The sequence below is a fragment of the Rhinolophus sinicus genome, linkage group LG04, assembly GCF_036562045.2.
Source record: "Rhinolophus sinicus isolate RSC01 linkage group LG04, ASM3656204v1, whole genome shotgun sequence".
Lineage (NCBI taxonomy): Eukaryota > Metazoa > Chordata > Mammalia > Chiroptera > Rhinolophidae > Rhinolophus > Rhinolophus sinicus.
The window spans coordinates 61,865,094-61,889,515 of NC_133754.1; the positions used below are offsets into that span (position 1 = coordinate 61,865,094).

General features: G+C 37.5%; 1 protein-coding gene across 1 annotated transcript in view; it reads right to left on the minus strand.

The window, feature by feature from the left end:
- KCNU1 (potassium calcium-activated channel subfamily U member 1) overlaps positions 1–16,753 on the minus strand; it is a 119,353-nt gene extending 102,600 nt beyond the window's left edge. The window contains exons 1-2 of the mRNA XM_074331502.1: positions 16,571–16,753; positions 13,821–13,940 (exon numbers count right to left, since the gene is read on the minus strand). Of these exons, the coding sequence (XP_074187603.1) occupies positions 13,821–13,940; positions 16,571–16,753 (303 nt within the window). The remainder of the gene's footprint in view (positions 1–13,820; positions 13,941–16,570) is intronic.
- Positions 16,754–24,422: the final 7,669 nt, after the last annotated feature.

Below are 24,422 nucleotides of genomic sequence, written 5' to 3' on the forward strand. Positions count from 1 at the left end.
ATAGTGTAGAAGAAAGAGAACCAAACGTGTCCATCTAAAAGATGGTCAGAATTTTGACAGGAGGGAAAGTGCCACAAGTAAGAAAAAGAAAATGAGTGCTTTTAACCTGCCAATGTATCTGATCTATAAAATGAGCAGATCTTGGAGAATATAATTAGAAATTTATCCATTCAAAACACTCAGTGCATTTGGATGAAATCTTTTACAGCCCCCATGATTTTCAGGTCACCTTAAGAAACTGAATATTTCTCCAGCTATTACTCATTTCCAAACCATTTGTTTCTTTAATATGTTCAGTCCAGAGTAGTACTAATAATACTAATGATAAAGTGGAATTTTATTTATAATTAAAGCTTTACTCCCTTCCAGCTCAGGTGTTCCTTGGGCAGATTACCTGTATTGGAAAGGGGGTCAGTTTCTTATCTAGTAATCCCCTTTAAGGTTTTTTTTCCCCTAGTTTCCCACTGACTAGGCTACCTCTGGCCTCTCCAGAAAGGTAGGTGAGTGCTTCTTGGGGAGAAGTGTTTCATTACTCTTTGGAGATCCCAGTTCAATTCATATTCAAATTCAACAAGTATCATGACCCAATAATTATTTCAGTGATTAGGATACATCAGTGAATCACATACGAGTATACAAAGGTCCCTGCCTTTATGGAACTTACAGTCTAGATAATAGATAGGTAATTAATAAGTAACCTATACAGTATGTTAGAAGATGTTATGGTATCTTCTAAGATATATACTAGGAAAATAGAGGGAAGTTAAGGGGATCAGAAACTCAAATGGAAGGGCAGAAGCATTGCAGTCTCATTAATATTTAATTGTTAAGTGTCCCATTTGTGGTTCCCTTGAATTGGGTGAAAGCATGTTCTCTCATTGGTTGCTCACAAATCTTTTCTAGGTACACCTTCTAAGTACACTCCTATACTCTGTTGGAATCCTTACCCTCCAGATGCCATCTTGAGCAATTAAGAGAAGATTCTCTCATGGCATCCACATCCGGACTATGGGCCAGCTCAAGTATTCTTTGCCATTACAGAACTGGAAGGATAGACTATCTCCATTGTGGCAACTTCTCTGGCATGGAGCAGCTAGCGGGATGGTCCTTCATTACAAATGAGCCAGATGTCAGACCTCTGTGATCCCAAAGTTCCAAGGGATGCAAACTGAAATTTCTGAGTGGTCTCTCTTAAGCCACTTTTCTTAGGCTTGACACAAGAGGAAAGCACTCCCACACCTCTGCCACAACAGAGCTTGTTCCAAAAACCTCTTCTGTTCCCAACTTACCCTAACTTAACATTTGATGGGGTAAGATACTAAGAGCTTCAACTGATTTTCTTCCAACTGCTTTGTAAGTGGCAGTGTTGTAGTTTACTTAAAATGTGGGAGTTGTTACTGGCATCTATTTCCTTGGGGTTTCAGCTCTTACTATGTGTTCCATTTTAACATCTAAAATAAGTGCCAATGAGATATTACTAAGTTTGTGGGTCTCATGGAGATATTCAGTTAGAAATGTAATCCAAAGTTCAGAGAAAATGTTGGGAGTAGATATCAGCATACTGATAATTATTAATAAATAGTTTTCATGAAATCTTTTTTCTTCTTTTTACATATGACTATTTTTTCTCTCTTACTAAATCTCATATGTGATTCTTCAAATATAAATCACATATTGACAGGCTTTCAGAAAGATGGTGACAGGCCATATATTTACACTCTCCAAACCACAGAAATTAACAAAAGAAAGAAAGAAAGAAAGAAATAGTTTTATTAAAACTAAGAATAATACCAATCTCATGCCACAAACCTAAGGAACATTGTCCAGAAATAATATATAAAAAACAGCAAAATATATACCAAACCAAAAGAAGGCAGTGGGAGCTCAAAGCTTCCACTATTCAGTAAGTCAAGCAGAAATAGGAGATACATGTAAGTCTGAAAGGACCTGTACATTTCTCTTGCATTGGTGGCACAAAATCTAGAAGTGCTGGCTGTTTGGCAGGTGTAGAAAGCTCTCCACCTGAGGTATAGATTGAAAATGGAGCCACAAAGCCAGAGGGCCCTAAAGGAGACACGGAAGCCAAGCACTTGCTAAGGAGGAACCTCTTAGCTAGCAGCAACATTTCTTTTCTCAGAAGCACCTTGGAAAGTGGTCCAGAGAAAAACAAACTGAAAAACCTGAGAACTCATCCAGAGAAAGCCTTGTCTGCAGAGTTGTTGGCTATACTCCAGGTTTGTCTTTGTGGAAAAACACACCAGTAAATTGAGACGTTGAATTTCGCAGTGGGGCTTCAAACCCCCTGTATAGTTAGTAGATAGCTATGGGTGTTTTCAAAATACAAACAGAGGCTAACACAGTTAACAAGGGACATTATGAATACTCCAAATCTTCATTTATGAATATTAGCAGATAATGGAAAATTATCTGTTACATGGGAAGTGTAAGAAAGTTATATGGGAAGACAGTTATACGGGAAGTGTAAGAAAACAGGAGCATTGGTTAGGCAAAATAGATGAAATAACCTCCGATGAAAGAATTAACATAGACTATGTAAGTAAACTTTTAAAAATTGTAAGCAGTGTAGCTAGTGAGATTCTAAAAGTCTGTTAAATAGTATTGGAGGATTAAAAAGGCATAAAGGGAATATGGGGGTAGCACAGAGGTTGTCACTACAAGAAGCTGCACCCCAACACTGGCTGGGCGATCAACAAAAAGAGGTCAGGATTATCAACATTTCACACCTTACAAGAGGCGTCATTTGGAGTTGCGATTCAGACCTGGGAGGAGGGACCCTGGCTTGGCTGGTAATGGTACTTCTGAGGAGATGCTGTGAGCCTGGTCCTGGCAGTGTGGGGAAGAAACTAGAAACAGGATCTAAGTACGTTTACAGGAGCAAACAGCTATTGACTAGGTGAGGTTGAAAATACAGATGCAAAACACAGAATGGGCTGTTCACTTCTTGTCCTATAGGCTTCCTTTCTCCTCTTGTACCCACTGTTAGCAGAGCCTAACTATGAGCATAAGAGAGCTGGCAAGAGACATGTAATTGCTGAGTCCTGGCCTCACATCACAAGGCAGAAGACAGCTTGAATTTGGAGCTAAGACACCTTAGTATCTAGCACGTGGCCGTAAGTGCTAGAAGACATTGAAAGAGCGCTTACAGGGATTTCTTGTCAAGATGGTAGAATAGGTAAAAACTGGGTTTTCCTCCTCTCACAACCACATTAAAATTACAACTAAGCTACAGAACAGCCATCATTGAGAATTGCCTAAAGTTTAGCTGAACTGAAGTCCTACTTCTAAGGACATACATAAGAAGTCACCTCGAGACTGATAGGAGGAGCAGAGATGTTGAAAGGTGTGGCCATTATAAATTGGAAGGCATATCTTGGCTGCAATAGTCCCCCTGGGAGCAGCAAGGGGTCCTAATCCCACACTGAGCTTCCCAGCCAAGGGTTCAAGTAAAAGAGAGAGAAGTCCCCATAACTTCTGGCTATAAAAACCAGCAAAGATTGTGTCTGAGTGAGACAGGGAGTGGCTAGAGTCCTAGGTGCTCCCCTTAAAGGGCCCACATATAGACTTACTTGCTGATGGACTCACTCACTCTGAGCTCCAGCACTGCAGCAACAACTCAAAAGGTGCCAGAGACATATGGGAACAAACTGAGATGTCTGGCTTTGGACAAGGGCTGGAGGGGCAGCGTTCTCCCATACAGAAATGCTGGCTGAATCCATTGTACCTTTGTTGAGGCCTCCTCTGTGCCAGTGTGCAGACATAGGAGTGGTTATATCTGAGTCTCCATTAACATGGCTAACACTATTTGATAGCCCTGCCATGGTGATTCACTGAGACCCCACCCCACCCAACTTTCTGGCACACCCAAGCCACTTCCAGTGGCTTTTCCATACAAACAGCCTATCTTAGTGCATACTGAGGACTCTCCTAAAATTTCATAAAGATTCACAAACCCCAAACAAGCAACATCTGATCTGGCTTTGGTGTGTCCCATACCTATTGCTGAGCAGCCCTAAACCCAGTACTAGTGGCAGCTGGCTTTTGGGTCACGGCTTGTCTTCTTGAGGCACAAGCCCAGCACAGGTGGTGGCCATCTGAAGATTACTTTGTGGTTCATAACAAGTGGTCCCAGGCAGGGCATAGGCTGCAGCCAAATTTGGCCTGTAGGGGGGCCACTCTCAGGAGTCTCTGTGGCTGGCACACCTGGTAGCCAGCTTCTGACCAAGCCGGATCATCACCAGGCTGCCTGCAAGGATGACACACTCAAAAACCATGCTGGACAGGCACCAGAGCTCTGCTAAAGTGAATCCTGCTCCATTGGGTCAGCCCCCTGCACCATAGCTCCTTCACTGTAATCATGGCCAGTCCACACAACCAATCAGCCTGAGGGTCAATCCCTCCCATAGAAGTACAATCAACAACCAGGGCACAACTGCAACAGGATGGTACACACAGCCCACCTGGAACACCCAGCTAAGATGACTAGGGAGATTACACCACTGGGCCCCACAGCACACCTACTACATAAGGCCACTCTACTAAGACTGGGAGACGTAAGAACCCCCCAAACTAATACATAGAAACAAACATAGGGAGGCAGCCAAAGTGGGGAAACAAGGAAACATATCCCCAATAAAATAATAGAACAAAGCTCCAGAAAAAGAACTAAACGAAATGGAGATAAGCAATATACCAGACACAAAGTTCTTAACACTGGTAATAGGATGCTCAGTGATCTCAGAGATAGCTTTAACAAAGAGATAAGAAACATACAAATGGAGATAGAAACCATAAAAAAATCCAGTCAGAAATAAGGAATATAATAACTGAAATGAAGATTATATTAGAGGGAATCAAGTAGGTTAGATGAAGCAGAGGATCAAATCAGTGATTTAGAAGATAAGGTAGCAGAAAACATCCAAAAAGCACAGCAAAATGGAAAATAACAAAGTAGCCACAAAAATGAGCATAGTTTAAGGTACCTCTGGGACAACATCAAGCATACCAACATTTGCATCATAGGGGTACCAGAAGAGGAAGAGAGATAGCAAATAACTAAAAACCTATTTGAAGAAATAATGATGGAAAACTTCCCTAACCTGGTGAAGTACTCTGACATACAAGCCCAGGAAGTGCAGAGTCCAAAACAAGATAAACCCAAAAACACCCACACCAAGATACATCATAATTAAATGCCAAAGGTTAAAGACAAAGAGAGAATCTTAAAAGCACCAAGAGAAAAGCAGTTAGTTACCTACAAGGGAGCTCCCATGAGACTGTCAGCTGGTTTCTCAAGAAACTTTGCAGACCAGAAGGGATTGGCATGAAATATTCAAAGTGAAGAAAAGTAAGGACCTACAATCAAGATTACTCTATCCAGCAACCTATCATTTAGCATCAAAGGACAGATAAAGAACTTCCCAGACAAGAAAAAGCTCAAGGAGTTCATCACCACCAAACCAGTATTGCAAGGAATGTTAGAGGGAATTCTTTAAGATGAAAAAAAAAAAAAAAGATATGAATAATAAAGTGGCAGTAACTACATATCTATCAACAATTGCTTTAAATATAAATGGATTAAATTATCCAATCAAAAGATAGAATGGCTGAACGGATTAGAAAAGAAGACCCTTACATATGCTGTCTACAAGAGACTCACTTCTGAACGAAAGAAACACACAGACTGAAAGTAAAGTTATATATAGAAAAGGATATTTCATGAAAATGGAAACAAACAAAAATCAGGAGTAGCAATACTTATACCAGACAAAATAGACTTTAAAACAAAGGCTGTATCAAGAGACAACAAAGGACCCAGTAATTCCACTTCTGGGTATTTATTCAAAGACACCCAAAACGCTACTTCAAGGGGACATGTGCATCCATATGTTCATTGCTTCATTGTTTACAATGGCCAACACGTAGAAGCAGGCTGGGTGTCTGTTGATTTTTCAGATTTTTGTTTGAACGGATAAAGAGGAGGTAGTACATATACAATGGAATATTGCTAAGCCATGGAAGGGAATGGCTTCTTGCCATCTGTGTGGTATGTATGGACCTGGAGGGTATTGCACTGAGAGGAGTATGTCAGACAGAGAAAGACAGATGTAAAGCAATTTCACTTATAAGTGGAATCTAAAGAACAGAATAAACAAACAAACAAAATAGGGGGAAAAAATCATAGATATTGAGAATATTTTGACGGTTACCTCATGCGGGGGTTGGAGTGGTGGGTGAAAAGGGAGAAGGGATTAAAAAATACAAATTGGTTGTTACTATGTAGTCATAGGGAAGTAAAGTAAAAGCACAAGGGATATAGTCAATAATATGATAATAACTATGTATACTGCCAGGTGGGTACTAGACTAGTCAGAGGGATCAATTCTTAAAGTATATAAATGCCCCACCACTATGCTGTACACTTGAAATTAATATGGAATGTCAAAAGAAAGGAGAAGAAAAAGAAACAGCATTTATAGAGATTTTAGAGAAAAAAGGATTACAAGCCAAGAACTCTATACCCAGCTAAACTGTTATTCATTTCTTTCTTTCTTTTTTTTTAATTAAAGTTTATTGGGGTGACAATTGTTAGTAAAGTTACATAGATTTCAGGTGTACAATTCTGTATTAAATCATCTATAAATCCCATTGTGTGTTCACCACCCAGAGTCAGTTCTCCTTCCATCACCGCATATTTGAGCCCCTTTACCCTCATCTACCATCCCCCTCCCCCCTTACCCTCTGATAACCACTAAACTATTGTCTGTGTCTATGAGTTTTTGCTTCTTGTTTGTCTTGTTCTTTTGTTGTTTTTGGTTTACATACATATCAGTGAAATCATATGGTTCTCTGCTTTTTCTGTCTGACTTATTTTGCTTAGCATTATAATCTCAAGATCCATCCATGTTGTCACAAATGGTCCTATTTCATCTTTTCTTACTGCTGAATAGTATTCCATTGTGTATATATACCACAACTTCTTTATCTATTCATCTAGAAGGACATTTTGGTTGTTTCCATGTCTTGGCCACTGTAAATAAAGCTGCAATGAACATTGGAGCACACGTGTCTTTATGGATAACTGTTTTCAGATTTTTTGGGTAGATACCCAGGAAAGGGATTGATGGATCATATGGTAATTCTATTTTTAATTTTTTGAGGAACCTCCACACTGCTTTCCATAGCGGCTGCACGAGTCTGCATTCCCACCAACAGTGTATGAGAGTTCATTTCTCTCCACAGCTTCTCCAACAGTTGTTACTATTTGTCTTGTTGATGATAGCCATTCTAACTGGGTGAGGTGATATCTCATTTTGGTTTTGATTTGCATTTCTCTGATGATTAGTGATGTTGAGCATTTTTTCATATGTCTATTTGCCATTTGTATATCCTCTTTGGAGAAATGTCTCTTCAGGTCCTCTGCCCATTTTTCAATTGGGTTGTTTGTTCTTCATTTCTGAGAGCAAGATAAGAATCACTTTGGGATGTTCAAGCATTCAAAATGTATACTACCCACACTTTCCCTTGCAAATGAATAGGGAAAATACTCAACAACAACAACAAAAAAATTCAGAAATATAAAATATGTTATGTAAGAAAAAGTGGTACCTAAGGAAAGGCAAAACTAGTGTAATTTTTAACCCTAAAGCAAATATAAGAAAAAAAAAAATATATATATATGCATACAAGTAAACCACAATTATAACCTAGAACTGAGTGTTCAGATTAGTCCAACAATTTCTGGAAGGAAGGAGGGGTGGTGTGGAGGAAAGACATACCAAAGATCAAAGATCCCATGCAAGACCAGAATATAGATATAAAACATACAGAGATACATGGAGAAATATATAATGGAAAGTTTGTTTTGACTTAGACTTACCTAAGATAACTATGATATGCTATTAAAAATGGAATTATTCAAGTCAAAGATGCAAGAAAATAAATGAAACTAATAACGAGTAACAAATCACAAATGGAAATGTCAGCCAAAGATCAGTGCTTAATGTACTCTGATTGGTTTACATGTATCATCATATAATATATCATTCTTCTTATAATACTTTATAGGGTGTTACTCACATTATATGAATGAAATCCAATTTAGAAAAATTAACTTCTCCAAGATTAACAGTAGGAAATGGAGGAGCCAATGTTTGAGTCCATGTCTCTCAAAATTTACATTTATCATGTAATGTTTCCTCTCCAGTAAAATAAGAAACTAAGACTGTGACAGCTTTTAGTTGTCAACTGAATACCCATTCTCTCCTTTTTAACTAATAGATATCGCATTTGTTTTTTTTTAGGCGACTGACATTAGACATTCTATTATGCAGCAAATTCAATCTCTAAATATTATAAGGACCAATAAAATAGATCACCATAAGGAGACTAATTAAATTCCCCAGTAAATTAACAAATACATATATTTTTAAGTTGATAAAAGGACAAAATCCAACTACATAAGTTTATAAGAGACATGTTTGACAGAAAGATTGAAAGAGAACTGGGCAAAGACATCCCAATGAAGTATGAGTAAAATAAAAACAATGTTACATACTAACATTGTATTCTAAAATATTCCAGCCAAAATAAAAAAAAGAGGAACCACTAAATGTGACAAAAATGGATATTTCATATTGATTAAAGGCACAATCAGCCAAGAGGTCGTTATAGGTAACTAATTGATGTTATATAAAATACATTATTCCAAATCTGTTGGAAATGCAAGACATTTGATAAAACTATAAAATCATAAATGAAAAATTTTTGACATGAGCCTTTCAATCACTCAGCAAATAATTAAAAACATGGAAAATACGTATAATATAATTAATAGTGCTTAGATATCAAATAGATAATACTGCACATATTCTTCAATAAGTCCATTAAGTAGTAATAAAAATTGATCATGTACTAGGCAACAAAGAATTTCCCCATAAATTCCATAAACTAGAAATCATTAAGGCTGTGATATTCTTGGTCCATAAATTTTACCAAAGTAAAAAAGATAGCCACTCTATCCAGAAGAAAATAAAAGCACACTACATTCCTCTCAATAGATCATGTCTCAAGTAATTTAAATTTAAATTTAAAACAACCTAAAGATGAATTATGCATTAATAAACATAAGAACTTTACTTGCCAAAGTCTATGTGATATGGCCAAAGTAGTACCCTGAGGGAGGAAGATCTTTATAAATCAAATCACCTGAAGAAGCTAGAAAGATGAGGTCAGCTGACACGACTGGTCAAGGCGAAGTCTGCGCACGCGTGGTGGGACCTGTCGCTGGGCATGCGCAATGCAGTCCTGCTCCTTCCAGGCTGAGCCATGCCAGGTGGAGCCGCCAGGGTCCTGAACAGAGAGACCCCAGGCAGACGAGGAATAGAACCTGAAGCCCATGGCAGAACTGACTCAGAAAGAAGTATGAGCGAGACCTCAGGAAGATTCAGCTCATCACTACCCCAGCGATGAAAATACGTAAAGTGTCTGTTTGAAGACTTAGTGACCAGTCTGGGAGGGAAAAAAATTATTGGCCAGGATCCTCATGGCAAAGAGTCAGGAAGCTGTGAAAAGGAAGTAGTTTGAGAAGTACCGCTTTTCTTCTGCAGAGGAACAGGCAACTGTGGAACAAAACTCCTACACTACCTTCCACTAAACATGAAAAACTATGAGCCTGGGTGGGACCCATCCGCAAGAGTGGCCTTTTCTACCAGGTCCCTTTGGAAATCTTTTGGAACACCCTCCCCCTTCTTCCAATTTGAAGACACAAGATCAGTGGACTAACCTGAATTCAGATCTTATATTACCTCCAGTGGCTCCATTAGTCATTCCTTTTACTACAATACGTAAAGAACTGCTACAAAGAATAATGCATTTTATTATTTCAAAATTTAAATTTTACACAACTAATTGGGGGAGAAGAGCTGTCTTAAGTTGCCTAAACACTTAAAGAAAATGTGTCCTACAATGTTGTTGAGAATCTGCAGGTTGGAAGGAAGAAACTGGTAGCAGTGGATGGAGATGGGGTAAGAAAAAACTAATTTTTTCCTATATACTCTTTAATACTTTTTGAATATTTCACCTTGTTCACAAAAAGACAATGTAATCATCCAGAAATAATCATTGTGAATATTGTATTTCCTACCAGTCTTTTCTTTATTCATATGATAAAGATCTGTAAACTAAAGCATAGTCTCATACTATATAAAAAATTAATTCCTGATACTTGATGGTATATTAAATATAAAATATGAAATAATGAAATGGAAAAAATAGATGAAGATACATCTCAAGGTGGTACAAAAGGTTTTTTAATATAATCTCATTTTTAACATAGACAATTTTAATTTTAATATTAACATAAAGCATGATGTAAGAGACTGATGATTTCTAGTATGTTTTATGTTTTTCTTTTCTTTCCCTAGAAACAGCATTACATCACAAAAATTAACAAAACCTAGTAAAACAAATTTTTATTTAGTCAATTTTCCCAGTATCATTTTTGAAATATTCTTTCTCATTTCCAAATGAATTGTGATGCTTCCTTGTTCATTTAGTTGTTCTGCATACTAAGATTGGCAACTATTGCTCTAGCTAAGGGTTTATTTTCTTATCTACAGAAGGGATTACACAATTATAGAAAAGATTGCATATTTACAGAAAGGAGTTAAGACAGAATATCAAGACACATAAAGTGTTATATTACCTGAAAAAAAAATAGATACATTTACTAATGATGAACCACAATTTTGATTCTAAATGTTCTAGCCATCATAGCAACAGAGAAACATAGCTCATTATACAATTAACAGCATATACCCCTCCCCCCCCAAAGAACAGATTGTTTAGGTCTAGGACGATATTTGGAACTAAATTAAGAAGAAAAATCTCCCACAGATAATTGTAAAACCATGCCTTGTGATAATGAAAACAACAAGCCCATAGAGGTGATTAATACTTTGCCATGTTTTTGAATCTCTAGAAGGTATCCTGTTTTGAAGATAATATTTTTTCCCCTTTGATTATCGGAATTTTTCTTCTCCTCATTTTCCGTCTTTTTTTTTTTTCCTCCTCCTTTTTCTTTTTGCCTTTTTCACCTTCCTCTCCTAGTGTTCCTCCCCCTTACTTTTCTTCTTCTTGCATTGGGTGGTTGGCCATGAATCCTCCCCCAAAGTATTAAGGACATTAGTCTGTAGATATTTTTGATTTGCTATATTTGGAAGTTTTGATAATAGATACTGTGTGTGCCCTCATTGAAAATGAAAAGTGAGTGTTTTCTTTATTTTATTTTCTATGTCCTGGGACTGTTTAATTAGCATTAGAGAAATTCACTCATTGAAGATTTGGTTCACTAGGCCTTGCTGTAGGAGAAGGGGTGGTTTTAGTGACGATAATATAGGTCTTTGACAACATCTTTACTTCTTCCAGATATTTGGTCTGTTTAAGTTTCTTTCTTTTATGGTCAGTTTTAGTAATTTATATTGTCCTAACGAAACATCCATTTTTCAAATTTAATTGCAAATTTATCTTTCAAATTCCTTTTTATCTGTACTTATTTTCTCATTGCGATGTCTTATTTCATATGTATTTATGTTTTTTTCCCTCTTATCCTTGTTTAGGCTAGTTATTGCTTTCTCTATTTTATAGTTTGTTTCAAATAATCAGCTGTTTTATGATTCATTAATTTCTGACTCTTTATACTCTGCTTAAATTTAATAATGTGTTTTCTCTAACTTTTTGAGATTGATACTTAATTCAATGATTTTGGTTACTTTTTATCTAAATAAGTTTTTATTATTATGCATTTAACCCAGAACCACTCCTAACTTATACTTTAGGTGCAGGTGATATGTGGTGTTTTCATTATCTTTACACTTGAAATATACTGCAATTGTTATTTTGATTTCTCTGAGTCATTAAAGAGAAATTTAAAAATTCTTAGCTGTAAGATCTTTGTTTTTGATTCTTTTTTCCCTGAGTTTTTAAATTATTTTCACCTATTCATTGCACTCTGTTCAGTTATTGTCACCTCTCTGTACTTTGTATATTTTATAATTGGGATATTTTTTGTGGCCCAATATATGCTAAATTTTTACAAATATTCCATAGACACTTGTAAGTTTAATTTCTGTTCACAGCATATGGAGTTTGATCATTTCAATCATTTCTCATTAATTAAGCTACTGCGGTCTTATTTATGATCATGATTATGATTATTTTTCTATTTCGTATGTCCTGATATGAGATAAGTGAACTAAAAGTTCCTACTACCTATGTGTTTTTAGTACATTTTAATGTCTTACATTTTTCATTTATTAATTATCTTGAAGTTACATATTTGATATAATGATGTTCATTACGTCATATCTTGGTTGAGGTTGGTTATATTGATCATTACAATGGTTATGTGTTGAATTGTGTCCCCCAAAACATAAGTTGAAGTCCCAAACTTCAGTACCTCAGAAAGTGATCTTGTTTGGAAATAGGGCCTTTGCAGATGTAGTCAGGTTAAGAAAAGGTAATGAGGATGGACTCTGATCCAATATGACTGGTGTCCTTATAAAAAGAGGAAATTTGATAGATGGTATAAGTTCTCTTCTGCCTCAACTCAGTGACTTTAATACTTTATTTCCAGTATTATCGTCATACAGTCAAACATGATTTGAACATTTGAAGAGATCATAACCAAGAAATCTCTGCTATAATCAGAAAGAATCACAAAATCCTTGTCTAACAGGTCATACTGACAGGAATTTCAGAAAAGAAGAGCAAAAATTGACACAGAAGAGAAAGGAGAGGCACATTTCCAGATGAGTCAACATTCCCTGCAAACTTTATCAAAGCAATTTTACTTACATATTTCCAAATAAGTTTTAAAAATTAATTATATCTGAATTAAACAACATTAATTGGAAAAGAGCAATGTTTTCACTAATAAACAAAAAGGTAGAGGATAAACTCTAGCTCACACGTCTACTTCCACCATACCACCATCTGATGGCAGTATACTCTCAAATTACAGATTCTGATTTTTAAATTTTTCAAATCAAACTATACAACTGAAATGATGATCAGTGCAATATTCATTTGTAGAGCATCTGCTATTTCCAGACAATAGGATATAAAATTTTCCATGGCATAATCTATTCTTTCAAGGAGCTCACAGTACGCTGGGGAGAGAGGCATATGCACAGATAATTTTAATAACAGTGTTCAATGCACATGACAGAAACTTAGAGACTGACTTTTAGCCGAATGTGGAGATAAGGTAAGATTTCCCCAAGGACGTGATGTCTGGATTGAGCTTTAATATGTCCAAGTTACCCAGATTAAAATAGAAAGTAAAATGATAAATATCATAGAAGAGCAAAAAAGATTCGTTTGTATAATGAAGAAAAGAGGCTATTGAATTTAAAGGAGGGGAAAATAGCTGTACATTTCAGGCCAGATAATACGCCAACCAACAACATTTCTTGAACATTTACTATATGCCAGACACCCATACAAGGAGAACAAAATGCATACCACCTTAGCCCTAATAAAGCTTTTCTTCTGGAAGATAGGCTAACAACAAATATAAAATATAATGCTAAGTAATTATATTCACTCCAAAGAAAAAGCAAGCAAAATAATGGATAGAAAGAGTAGACCCGGTGACAGTAGTTGGGAGGTAGTAATATTTTAGATAAGTCCGCCAGGGAACATTAGATGCTTACCTGGGTGATACAATTATATTTACTGACTGTAATCATGCTCATCATGGCGAAAGTTTGTTAGCAAGGTAACAGTGAAAATGTACTTACCAACACTTGCCCCACAATCGTCTGTGCTGAAAGCAGCATTTCTATACGGTCACGAAACACTCCATGGAGGTGGAGACTTTTAAAATGTTTATTACTGACGATCTTTGACAAGATGAGTTTCTATAAGCAACAGAAAGGAATTGAGTGTGAGCTGGATCTCAGAGAAAGTAATCTTTTTTTTACGTTTGTTGATAAATCAGCCCCGAATCACTCCACTTGGTCCAACCCAGGGAACCCTGAAGTTGCTCATTCAGTATTTCATGAGGTGAATTTTACTGGGTTTGCATTTTACAGGTCTTTTGCACAGCTTTTTAACTCAATTCCACAGTCTTCATCACGCCTTTCTCATGTACTCTTAGTCCCAGACCCTTCAAACTGACATTATTATTGTAATGATCAGGATTGGGAGCAGCCTGCGTTTTTCTGCTCTGGGAACAAGTTCTTATGCTTTTTCTGTCAAGATACATGAACAAAGAAAAAAAGATTACAAATTGATTTTTAGGTGATTACTCAAGATTTTTCAGGTGATTACTTTTTTTGAGAGAAAAAGAAGAAGGAAAGATTTAGCAATTTTATGTTGCTTTTTAGTTCCTTATCTGGTTTCATATCCTGCTGAAATTATAATCCTTCCTCATAGTTACAGAATGCCTTTACTTATTATATTTGAAATTTATAATAATACTATGACGTAGATAAAATATGATTGAAACCATTTTATATTGATAAGGAAATCGAGGTATAGAGACATTAAATGCCTTGCCCATGAGCAGGCAATCAGGAAAGTCTAAACTAGCCTCCACGTCTGGTGATGATGGTCTTGAATTACCACCGAGAAAGACACAAGAAAGTTAGAACTTACCACACCATGCTGACTGGACCCTCTGAGTTTTAGAAAAGCTCATTTTATGTAGGGCCAGGGTTTCAAAATGACTTCATGATCAATGATTTGCCCTCTAATATCTATGACTCATCTTATGAATTCTGGGAATGTTGTTTGAGAATTAATTTTTTAAAATATTCAATGAGATATTAATACAGGACACTCATTTGAATTTCATTATAAAATTGATAGTGCCTTCTGTGGAAAAACAAATTGGCCCTAAGATATAATAAAATCATATTACAAATGTAGTAAACCTTTGAAAAATGAACATTTAAGGAGAAAATTATGACTCTCTCCAAATAATTTTTAAAAGAACTTTTGACAGTACCCAGATTTGTGACATTTTTGCATTAGGCCAACTTTCCCAAAGGCTTAGAGAAAAATACTGCACTCTCAATTTACATTAATACCAAAAAATTGTTGGGAAGTCGCTCAACTTTTATCAAAGTCCTCAAGATTCCAGAGCAGAACAGTATAGCTTTATGGTTGCTTGGACCCCATTTCTTAACACTTTGTAACATGTGCCTCCTATTTGAAATTAAAAGGTGGACTAAAGGGTAGACATGAATTACATCCAAAGAAAAACATGAAAAAAACAGCAACTATTTGTGGACAAATGGGTTGTTACATTTTTGCAACCACACACACAAATGAATATAATGGGAAGAAGATACATTTCCTGGAGCAGAAGTATAAGATTAAATAGTTCTGCCGATTCAGTTGTGCATTGAAAAAAAAGAAGGCAGATTCACCATACCCATTTGTGTATTCAGTGCTGTTAAGAAGTCAATTCTTTTCTAGAATTCTTTCCTCAATTTTTATGTCACTGACTAAACTCTTTAATCTACTTGTAGAAATAATTAGTAACAGAGTGAACTCGTTTAGCAACAAAATCTATAACTTTAATGTTGGGTACCTCTGGAAAGCAGAAAACTGAATTCTATTATATATTATGAGATTACCAATGACCTTAAAACATTACTAAGTTATTATAAATTCTGTTGTTTTACGTCAATGTTTAGCATTAAGAGACATTTTAAAGCAAATTTTCAATATTATAATACACTGTAATCTAGAATCTGGAAATTAGCTATAATCTATCGGAGAAATAAACAAAGTTTGGGAAATAAACCACACAGGGCATAATAAAGCTCTTTGCCTTGGACCACTCGTAAAGGAATAGCTATTATGTACGCGTAACATTTGAGAGTTTTATTTCAAGCTGTAAAGCAAAATCTTTTCTGGGTAATATACCATTATTCTTGTCATCATCATTTGCCAGGTGCTATTCAATAGCACCCACTTTTGAAAAGCTTGTTTCGGCACGAAAAGTGTCTGTGCATTTGAGGCTGGATGGCAAGTGCATGTACACATGGATTTCCATGTGTAGGCATGTGCACCTCAGTATGTTGTGCTAACATGGTATACAGAAGGTAGTGTACACATGTGAACACATATTCATGTGCAATGTATTTATGAAAGCGACTTTGGTGTTCCTTTTTGCCTCCCTCATAGGACCTAGAACAATTGTCATTTAAAATTCAAAATAGAGGCATAGACATATGTTTGTGGGGTTTTTTTTGAAAAGTGACCTCTGTTTCCATTCATCATCAGCCATACAAGACATTTCTCCTCCAAGCGGTAGCAGAGGAGGCCTGGCCCTGTACCCGAGGCCTTGGGATAGCATCCTAGGGGCCTGTTGTTCACCCCCAAGCTGGATCAGCCCCTTTCTAAGGCACCAGATCAGGGTGGCTGGCTCCATCAGCCTATGAAATCTGAGTTAAGCCTTCATTGTTTTGTAAACACAAACACATGTCAAACCTGTCTCTGATCTTCATACAGTAGGATCTCAAATAAGGAAACTGACCAAGAGCATTCCTGTTCCCTTGATGTTTTGCCATTTTTTTATGGACCTCCACGTTAGCCTGGAAATGAACAAGATGAGGAGTCCACTGAAGAAGGTCATGAAGGAGGAAAGAATAAACGCAGCTTGGACCTCAGCTGTGCAGGTGATTTTCCCCAGGTCGTCCCTATTACCATTCTGTGCCATTGGTCACAACATCAGGAAACCGAATGGTCAGAATTCTATGATGTCATGATCACGCGGTAATGATTCCAGGAATTAAGAGTTCAGTGTATTACAGAGTCCTAGTGCCGGGTACAATGAGTGTTCTAAGCACAGGGTTCTGGTAACCACCAAGATGTTGACTCATAGGATGCAAATGAATCAACAGAAGGAGAAGGCTGGCATCCACAATATGGATCTTTAGAAGATGTGGATTCTAGATCTGATTCTGTTACTTACTTTCTCTTTGATCTTGAGGAAATTACATCCTTCATAGCTATGGTCAATGGGCTATCTATTTGGTTTGTTTAGTCAAACAATTTCAGAGCAACTCTTTTGGAGTGAAATGACATCCAACCACCTGTGTGCCAATGAATTCGTTCTTCATTTGAGCGAATGCCTTGTTCTCAGTAATCTTGGAAGGATAGATGACAGAAGAACTCCAAGATATTTGTTTATCCTTTCAATAAGAAGGCTCGGTATAGAGTACAGGTATTGTAGAAGGCAATTTTACCAGTGTGAACATTGGTCAATTGTTACTGGGATTCAGGAATCTGTTCCCCTTATCTCTTCTTCGTGGGACCTTCACCCTTTTTGTTTGTTTTGTTTTGTTTTTATCCCTGCCCTGTCAGCAAACCCTTCGTTCCAGCAGAGGTAAAGTTCAGAATGACAGCAATTTCTTCTGTTTTCTCTGGACGTTTTCAAAGGTGTAAGAAATGTCATGCCTTTCAGTGTGCACAGTGGCAGGGAAAATGTCAGCCTGAAGGAGGGTCTAATTCCCCCGTTATTGTGAAGATGACCTGACACGAGGTGATGAGACCCAGGAGAAATGTTGTTGTCCTTTGGAGTCCACCATGACTCTGCTCTGTGTGGCGGACTCTTTCTAGAAGATGTTTCCTAGAACTGCTGCCAGTTACATTTCCTTCCTTTAAGCTTACCTATAATTTTCAGCAAATCTCGTCATTAAGCTAGCTAACTTGCACAGGGCAGTGTCTAGGAGTTAGAAGCCCTGAGTTCCAGCCCCAGTTCTTATATTACGTTAACTGTGTGACATTTAATAAGTCACTATTTTTCATAGCCTTATTTTGTGTTGAAGATAACACCTACTTGATAGAATTACTGTGGGGGATTCAATAAGGTAATCTGATCATATATTGAAAAGCATAAAACTCTGTACAAGAAAAGCTATTTCAGTTCCTTTTCTGAATGGCATTGATTATATAAAAAGGAGGGAGGACAGGAGGGAGGGATTGGAGGGATGAATAAATCATTTGTTTATAACACACACACACACACACTCACACACACACACACACACACACACACACACTTATAGCTATTTGGAAAATAAGATCACAGTTTCCATGTCAAAGTTCATTCACATCATTTACTTAGACTGATTTTTCTTAGGTAATTAATTATTGAGCTGTCATCATCAATGAAAATTTCTAATTTTCTTAACTTTTGCTATTTAATATTGTCAAAGTATTACCAATTTTTTTCCAACATGCTGCCTAGGTACCTTTTCCCAGAAATTAACCCATGAGAACAAAAATTGAGTTTAATTAATTCAATTTAAATAGACAGGTAGTTTGTCCTACTAATACTCTGTTATTGTGATAATAATATTAGCTTTTGTGGATGAGTCAAATATGTGCAGATGGTTTTAAAGTCAGTCTCTCCAAATTCACCTTGAACCTGGGGTGTCCAGCCATCCAGTTTTCCCGGGACTGTTCCAGGTTCAGTACTGCAAGTCCGATGCCCTGGGAAACTCCTCAGCCCTGGGCAAACTGGGATAGTTGGTCACCTGCACCCCACATTTCCTCTTCTACATTATGCTAGGGCCACACTGCCACCTCTTAGCTACAAGAACATGCAAAGCCTTTTCTTTCTCCAGGCCTTTACTGTACATCTTTTCACTGCCTAGAATACTCACTCACATCTCTAGCAGCTGCTACTTTTGTTTCCATTTAAATGTCCCATCATGCCCTCCTGACAATTCTACAGAAAGGAGGGCCGTGTCACATGCCCCAGGATTCTCTTTATGGCATTCTGACCCTTTCCTTCACAACATTTCATAGCAGTTATAATTGTAATTATGTTATTTCCTTGTTGCCTGGTTTATTTACCATCTTTCCTCATAAGAAGATAAGCTCCATAAACGTAGGGCCTGTTGCATTCGTCACCGAGTACTCAATGCCTAGTAAAATACTTGGCACATGCCTGGAAAAATCACAGGGACTTAATAATTCAGGGTTCAGAACTTAGGAAGTAGACAACTTTGAAGCAACATTACCCTTCACAATAACTAAGGACTCTCCTTGTACTCGACAGTTTAAAGAAATAAGAAATAATAACTACTACGTATAAGCCAGAATCTTCGTTGTGTGTGTGTGTGTGTGTGTGTGTGTGTGTGTGTTTGAGCACCTACTATGTGCCAGGCACTGGAAACATAATGGTCAACAAAACAAACATAATTCATCTCCTCACAGGGGCTACAGTTAACCGAGGAAGATGTTTACAGTTAGAAACTGGCAAAAGGATTTTGGGAAAAAAACCTGTAGTGGGAGGAGGAACATGATCTAGGTGAAGAGTGCTGAGGCTTCCTTGAGTATGTCATGTTTGAAGCTGAGGTCTGAAGCATGAGAAGCCACCTAGGCGAGGACCTGTGGTGCGCTCAGGGAAGCTGGGGGCAAACATGTTAGGCTGAAGGAGTAGAGTGTGCAAAGGTGGAAAGGAGGATGGCACTCTGAAGAGTGTGGTCCATGGAAAGCAATGATCCGGGCGGGGGAGGGCTGGCTGCATATGAAGGGAACCAGATCGTGCAAGGCCTCATGTTCCAGTTCATAATTAAAAAAAACACAAACGCTTATCTTAAGAGGAAACATGTAAAGGAATTTTAAAGAAGGAAGTTGAATGCTTGAATTGCCAGTTATAAAAGGATCGCCCTGGCTTTCAGACAGGGAAGACAATGGTCCAGAGAAGAGGCTAGTCCAGTGAGCATGCTGGTGGGTGGGACAAGGCCAAGAGGTGACGTCTGCACATCTGCGTGTGGGAGATGACGATGTGTCGTGTCTGACCCTGCATTTCTTGCTGGTACTTCTGGGTGGTGATTGGGGCCTTTCACTGCTACAGCTTTATAACTAGATCTACAAAATGAACACTATGCTGCTGAAGTGGGTTTTTTTTTTTTTTTCCAGGTGAAATTTTTTTTAACATGTCAACGATTTCATTAGAAAAAATAGCTTCACTTCATACACATTTCTGTAATTTACTTCTGGATACTCAAATATTCTGGAAAAATTATACTTTATAATAAGATTGAATATACATTTCATTTTAAAAATTTACTCTTTTCAAGAAATGTGCCATATCTGAGAAAATAAAGAACTTCAATTTTTAATTGTACATAGATAGCAACACTCATGAATGTGTGTGAGTGTGTGTGTGTGTGTGTGTGTGTGTGTGTGTGTGTGTGTTTAAAGCTCCTGAAAGTAACACATCATGTTGTCATGTTATCTTTTAAGGGCCTAATGCATCTGTCCCACTTAATGGTATATACCCCTACCTTCTTCTATTTCTATAAACAGAGGTTCATTTCTTATCCTCAAGGAACCTGCTGCACACCGTCACTCAAACACACTGGTAAAGACATACTAGGCCTCAGTTCATGCCGCTAGTCAAAGACAGACCCAGGTCTAAAGTCAAGGGTGAAGAAGGCTTCCCTTCCACAGAGCGCACACACCATGGTGAAAGCCTATCACAGTAAGCTGTCTCTGGGGTAAACTTCTTACTGATTTCATGTATCTATCACTGTGGAAATGTCACTTAGAGATTATTGCCTCAGTTCTCAAGGTGTTTACATTAAGCTTTTTTAGCTACCAAGTCTTTACCTTTTACCTGCTTGATGTTTCATTTTTGGTTTAACCCCCCTCAATTTTCATAAAATAGGACAGATAGTATTTTAACCACTTTTAAAGAAAGCTTACTTTTGAAAGAATATGATTTAATCCATATTCTACTTAGATCCATGATCTATCAATCCTTAGAAAAGGCACTGCACTTTTTACTTAACTCTGTTGTTCTCTATTTATTCGAAGTGGACATACCACATGGAGCCATTCCACTGTGGTCGGTAGGCCCTTTATTCCAATAGAATGCCTGAACTATTTTGGTGACACTGTGGGTTTGTTTTTAGAAACTAAAAGTTCTGGAGAGGCTGATACTGTAAACAAGGGAATTGTATTTAAAATCTATACAGAAATCTTGAGTTTTGTTTTTATCCTTTGTCAAATTTGTTGGTTTACTTCTGAAGCGTAAGCCTTTGGATGAGTTTCTTATGCTCCCTGAATCTTACTTTTCTCATCAGTAAAATGAGGACACTGAACTGGTATTTGGGGCTTCTACCAGCGTTGACACACTACAGATCTTTGATTGTATAACTCCAGCTTATTTCTCTAATAGATTGTAATCATTTTGGCATATCCAGTGTCTGACCTCATTCCTCAGATGGACGTTTTTGAATAAAAAAGAAAAAAGAAAAAAAAAGTACAGAAAGGAGGAAGCATCATTTCTGAGTGGCTTTCTACTGAAGGGGTGTGTGTGCCCTTTGATAAATTAACTTGGAACTCAATTTGATTTCTTTTCAGATCTCATGGAATTACTTTTCTTCATGGAGGGATTATGGTTCCCTTGACCACAGTCTCTGATTCCATCTCTGAATCCAGATCCTCTTTCCTTTGTGATCCAATTAGAAATACGCTAACTGATTTCCAGAGAGGCTATCTCTTCCCCTCTCTCTGTCCAGACTTCCATTCCTTTTCCTCACTAATTTGCTTTCTGTGGTACTGCAAAGTTATGCTTCATTTTGGGTATTTGCAAACTGCGTATGTGTGTTCATATGCATATCAAATATATGGAGGTTTTACTTGGGTGGATTAAGTGCAAGATGAAGAATTTCCTCAACCTCTTTAATATTTTGATTTGTGATTCCTAATTATTAAATATTTGGAGTACGATCTTCGTAAGTCTCGGTACAAGGATAACAGAAAAAGTTAAGACATGAGCCTTCTCCATTTGGCCAGTAGGTGGAAGTATTTCATAGGGAATTAACAAGCAGCAGGGTTTTGATTGTTTGGTTTGGGTTTTGTTGTAATTTTTTTAAAAAGAAGATGGAGGACCCGTCTGGAAGAGAGGTAGGAAGGCACAATGAAAAACAGAAACTAGAAGACCAGGAGAGGGACACCCACTCTTGTAAAACTCAGGGCTTCCAAACTCAGTCTCACCAAAAATCCATTTTCTATTCAGGCTCTGTTTATCCTCTGTGACTCCCGATTTTGAAAGAATAGAACGATAAATTAAACTGTTGATAACTCTGGAGTTTTTTTGTTTTTCTTTTTCTAATATAATCTCTGTGGATCCTTGAGAGCCCTAAAAATCTTTTCATGAGAAATGAATAATGCAATCAGTCTCTTTAGCAATCAGGCCAGCTGAACATCAAGCTGGTGATTTCATCGGAATGCTTAATGTCCACCAGCAAAAGGGGTGTGTTGGCAGCTCCACATAGTGATTCTGGCCATGTTTCCAATGCAGTGATCATCATGCCATCCCTTTGCCCATCCTCTCTGCTACTCCTGTTTGGAATTCCTTGTCTACCATTGATTCACCAAGCATTGTCCCAGCAGCTCGTTGCATTATTCCTCGGGACGCTGTGTGACTGTGTTTGCAAAATCCCAATTTTAGTGAACTGCGTGTATGTGTTTGATTCTCTGCGTGTCATATCCAACTTTGAAGATTATGTTGAAAGACTGAGTTGTCACCAATGTCATAGGAGATGAAAGCCATCTTTTCTGCATCAGGTATGTTCACCCAAACACTCCTTTCCAAATGCCCCTGTCTCTTTGCAAGCTGGCCTTTAGCTCCCTCTTTGGTATGGGGGTAACCCAGCAGTTTTTCAGTTATCTCAGGGGTGAAATCAACTATAGATACGAAATAACTTTCTAAAAACCAAATTTATTTTCATCTACATATTTTAAAGAAAATCCAAACAAATGACATAAGGCGCAAACATGAAGCAAATAAAGTGCTCTGAAATGTGTTAAGGTCTTCTAACACAGCACCTGCTTATTCACCCAGCTCTAGTATTCCTCCCACCAAAAGGTAGTGTTGCCCTTTTTGTTAGCATTTCTGACATTTGTCATTAGTATTGGGATTTTAATTGCATTTCTCAAAAAACTGTCTATATAAGCAATGCCCTTGATATAGAGTTTAAATGTAACTGTTGCATTAATACATTTATTTTCTTTTCTCATGATATCCTTGAAATAAGGGCCTTTTGGAATATAATATGCAAAAACTATGTAGCTAAGCATTGAAGATTAAATTTATTTATCCCTAAGTCATACTTGTTTCTTTTAAAAACAATGAAACCCAGACCAATGCAAAGGAATTTATTCTTCAATTTGTGAAATCAGAACTACCCCAACCCATCCAAATGCACAGCGTTTTGGAGAAAAAAAAGTAAACCATGATGGTGAATAATCAGCAAGGAGTAAAATGGTAAGCTTATTTGGTAAAATCTTTGGGCCTTCTGAATATTTTAAAAAGGCTTTTCATCTCGCTTCTGACAAGCATTAAACTGATTGATGATGGGGGGTGGAGGGAAGTGCTACAGAAGAGACGAGGATAAATCCTTTCTGGCCAGGAGAGAGAGTGAAAGGAGAAAACGCAGTGATTTTGGTGGCAAGATTTCTCTTGTCAGTTGACAAAACTATATTCTACGGAATGGCCATCAGTGAGGAAGTGACCCTTCCCCTCCTCATTTACACCATCTCTAACCAGTAGCTCCAAGGGCAGCTTCTTGCCTAGCAGGTGTCATTGCAGTCACTCACCAAGGCAGAGGCTGCTCTTTGGGAATCTTGCCACAAGGGAGCGACACCGACTAACTTTCTCACTGAAAACCTTTTTTTGGGGGTGGGGGATGGGGGGTGGCGGGGGCGGAAAAGAGACTTTTTTTTGCCCCAGAGTACATTCCAAATAAACCCTTCAAAAATCACACCTTTGCAGTTCCTGCTCAGAGTTGGGGGAAAGAAAGAGAATCCTGAGTAACAATGAAATAAATTGGCTCTCCCTTTGTTTGCCAAAGCCTTGGCTCACCTCAAAGAAGTTAGGAGGACAGATGTTGGGGTTTGTGCTCATGAATCTCATTAGTTTGAGAGAGGTTACACAGGATACCTTTCCTCTCTGGATTTCCATATGTCAGAGAACTGTACCATGTTTGCAAAGTTAATCCTTGCCCTGAAGCATCATCCTTGGATTAGTAAGCTTAATGAAAGAACTAAAACAATGAATTGTTTTATTGTATCTCCACTCAAAATGTCTTCTTTAGCATGGGCTTTTCTTGCTGCAAAGACCACCTTACAAGAGTGATCTCAAACACAGACCATCAAGATTCACCACAGAAATCAAAAAATTGGCAGGAGAATCTAAAAAAATTTCCCCATTTGATGTGACAATATAAAACAAAGCAGAGAAAGTTAGGAGAAATTTAATAGTTTCCTTCATAGGAAAGACAGTGATGCTGTAAGAAAGATGATGCAGTACTTTCTTCCTGGGCTTTGTGACTCCTCCCTATACTCCTCTCCAGCTGGAAAAT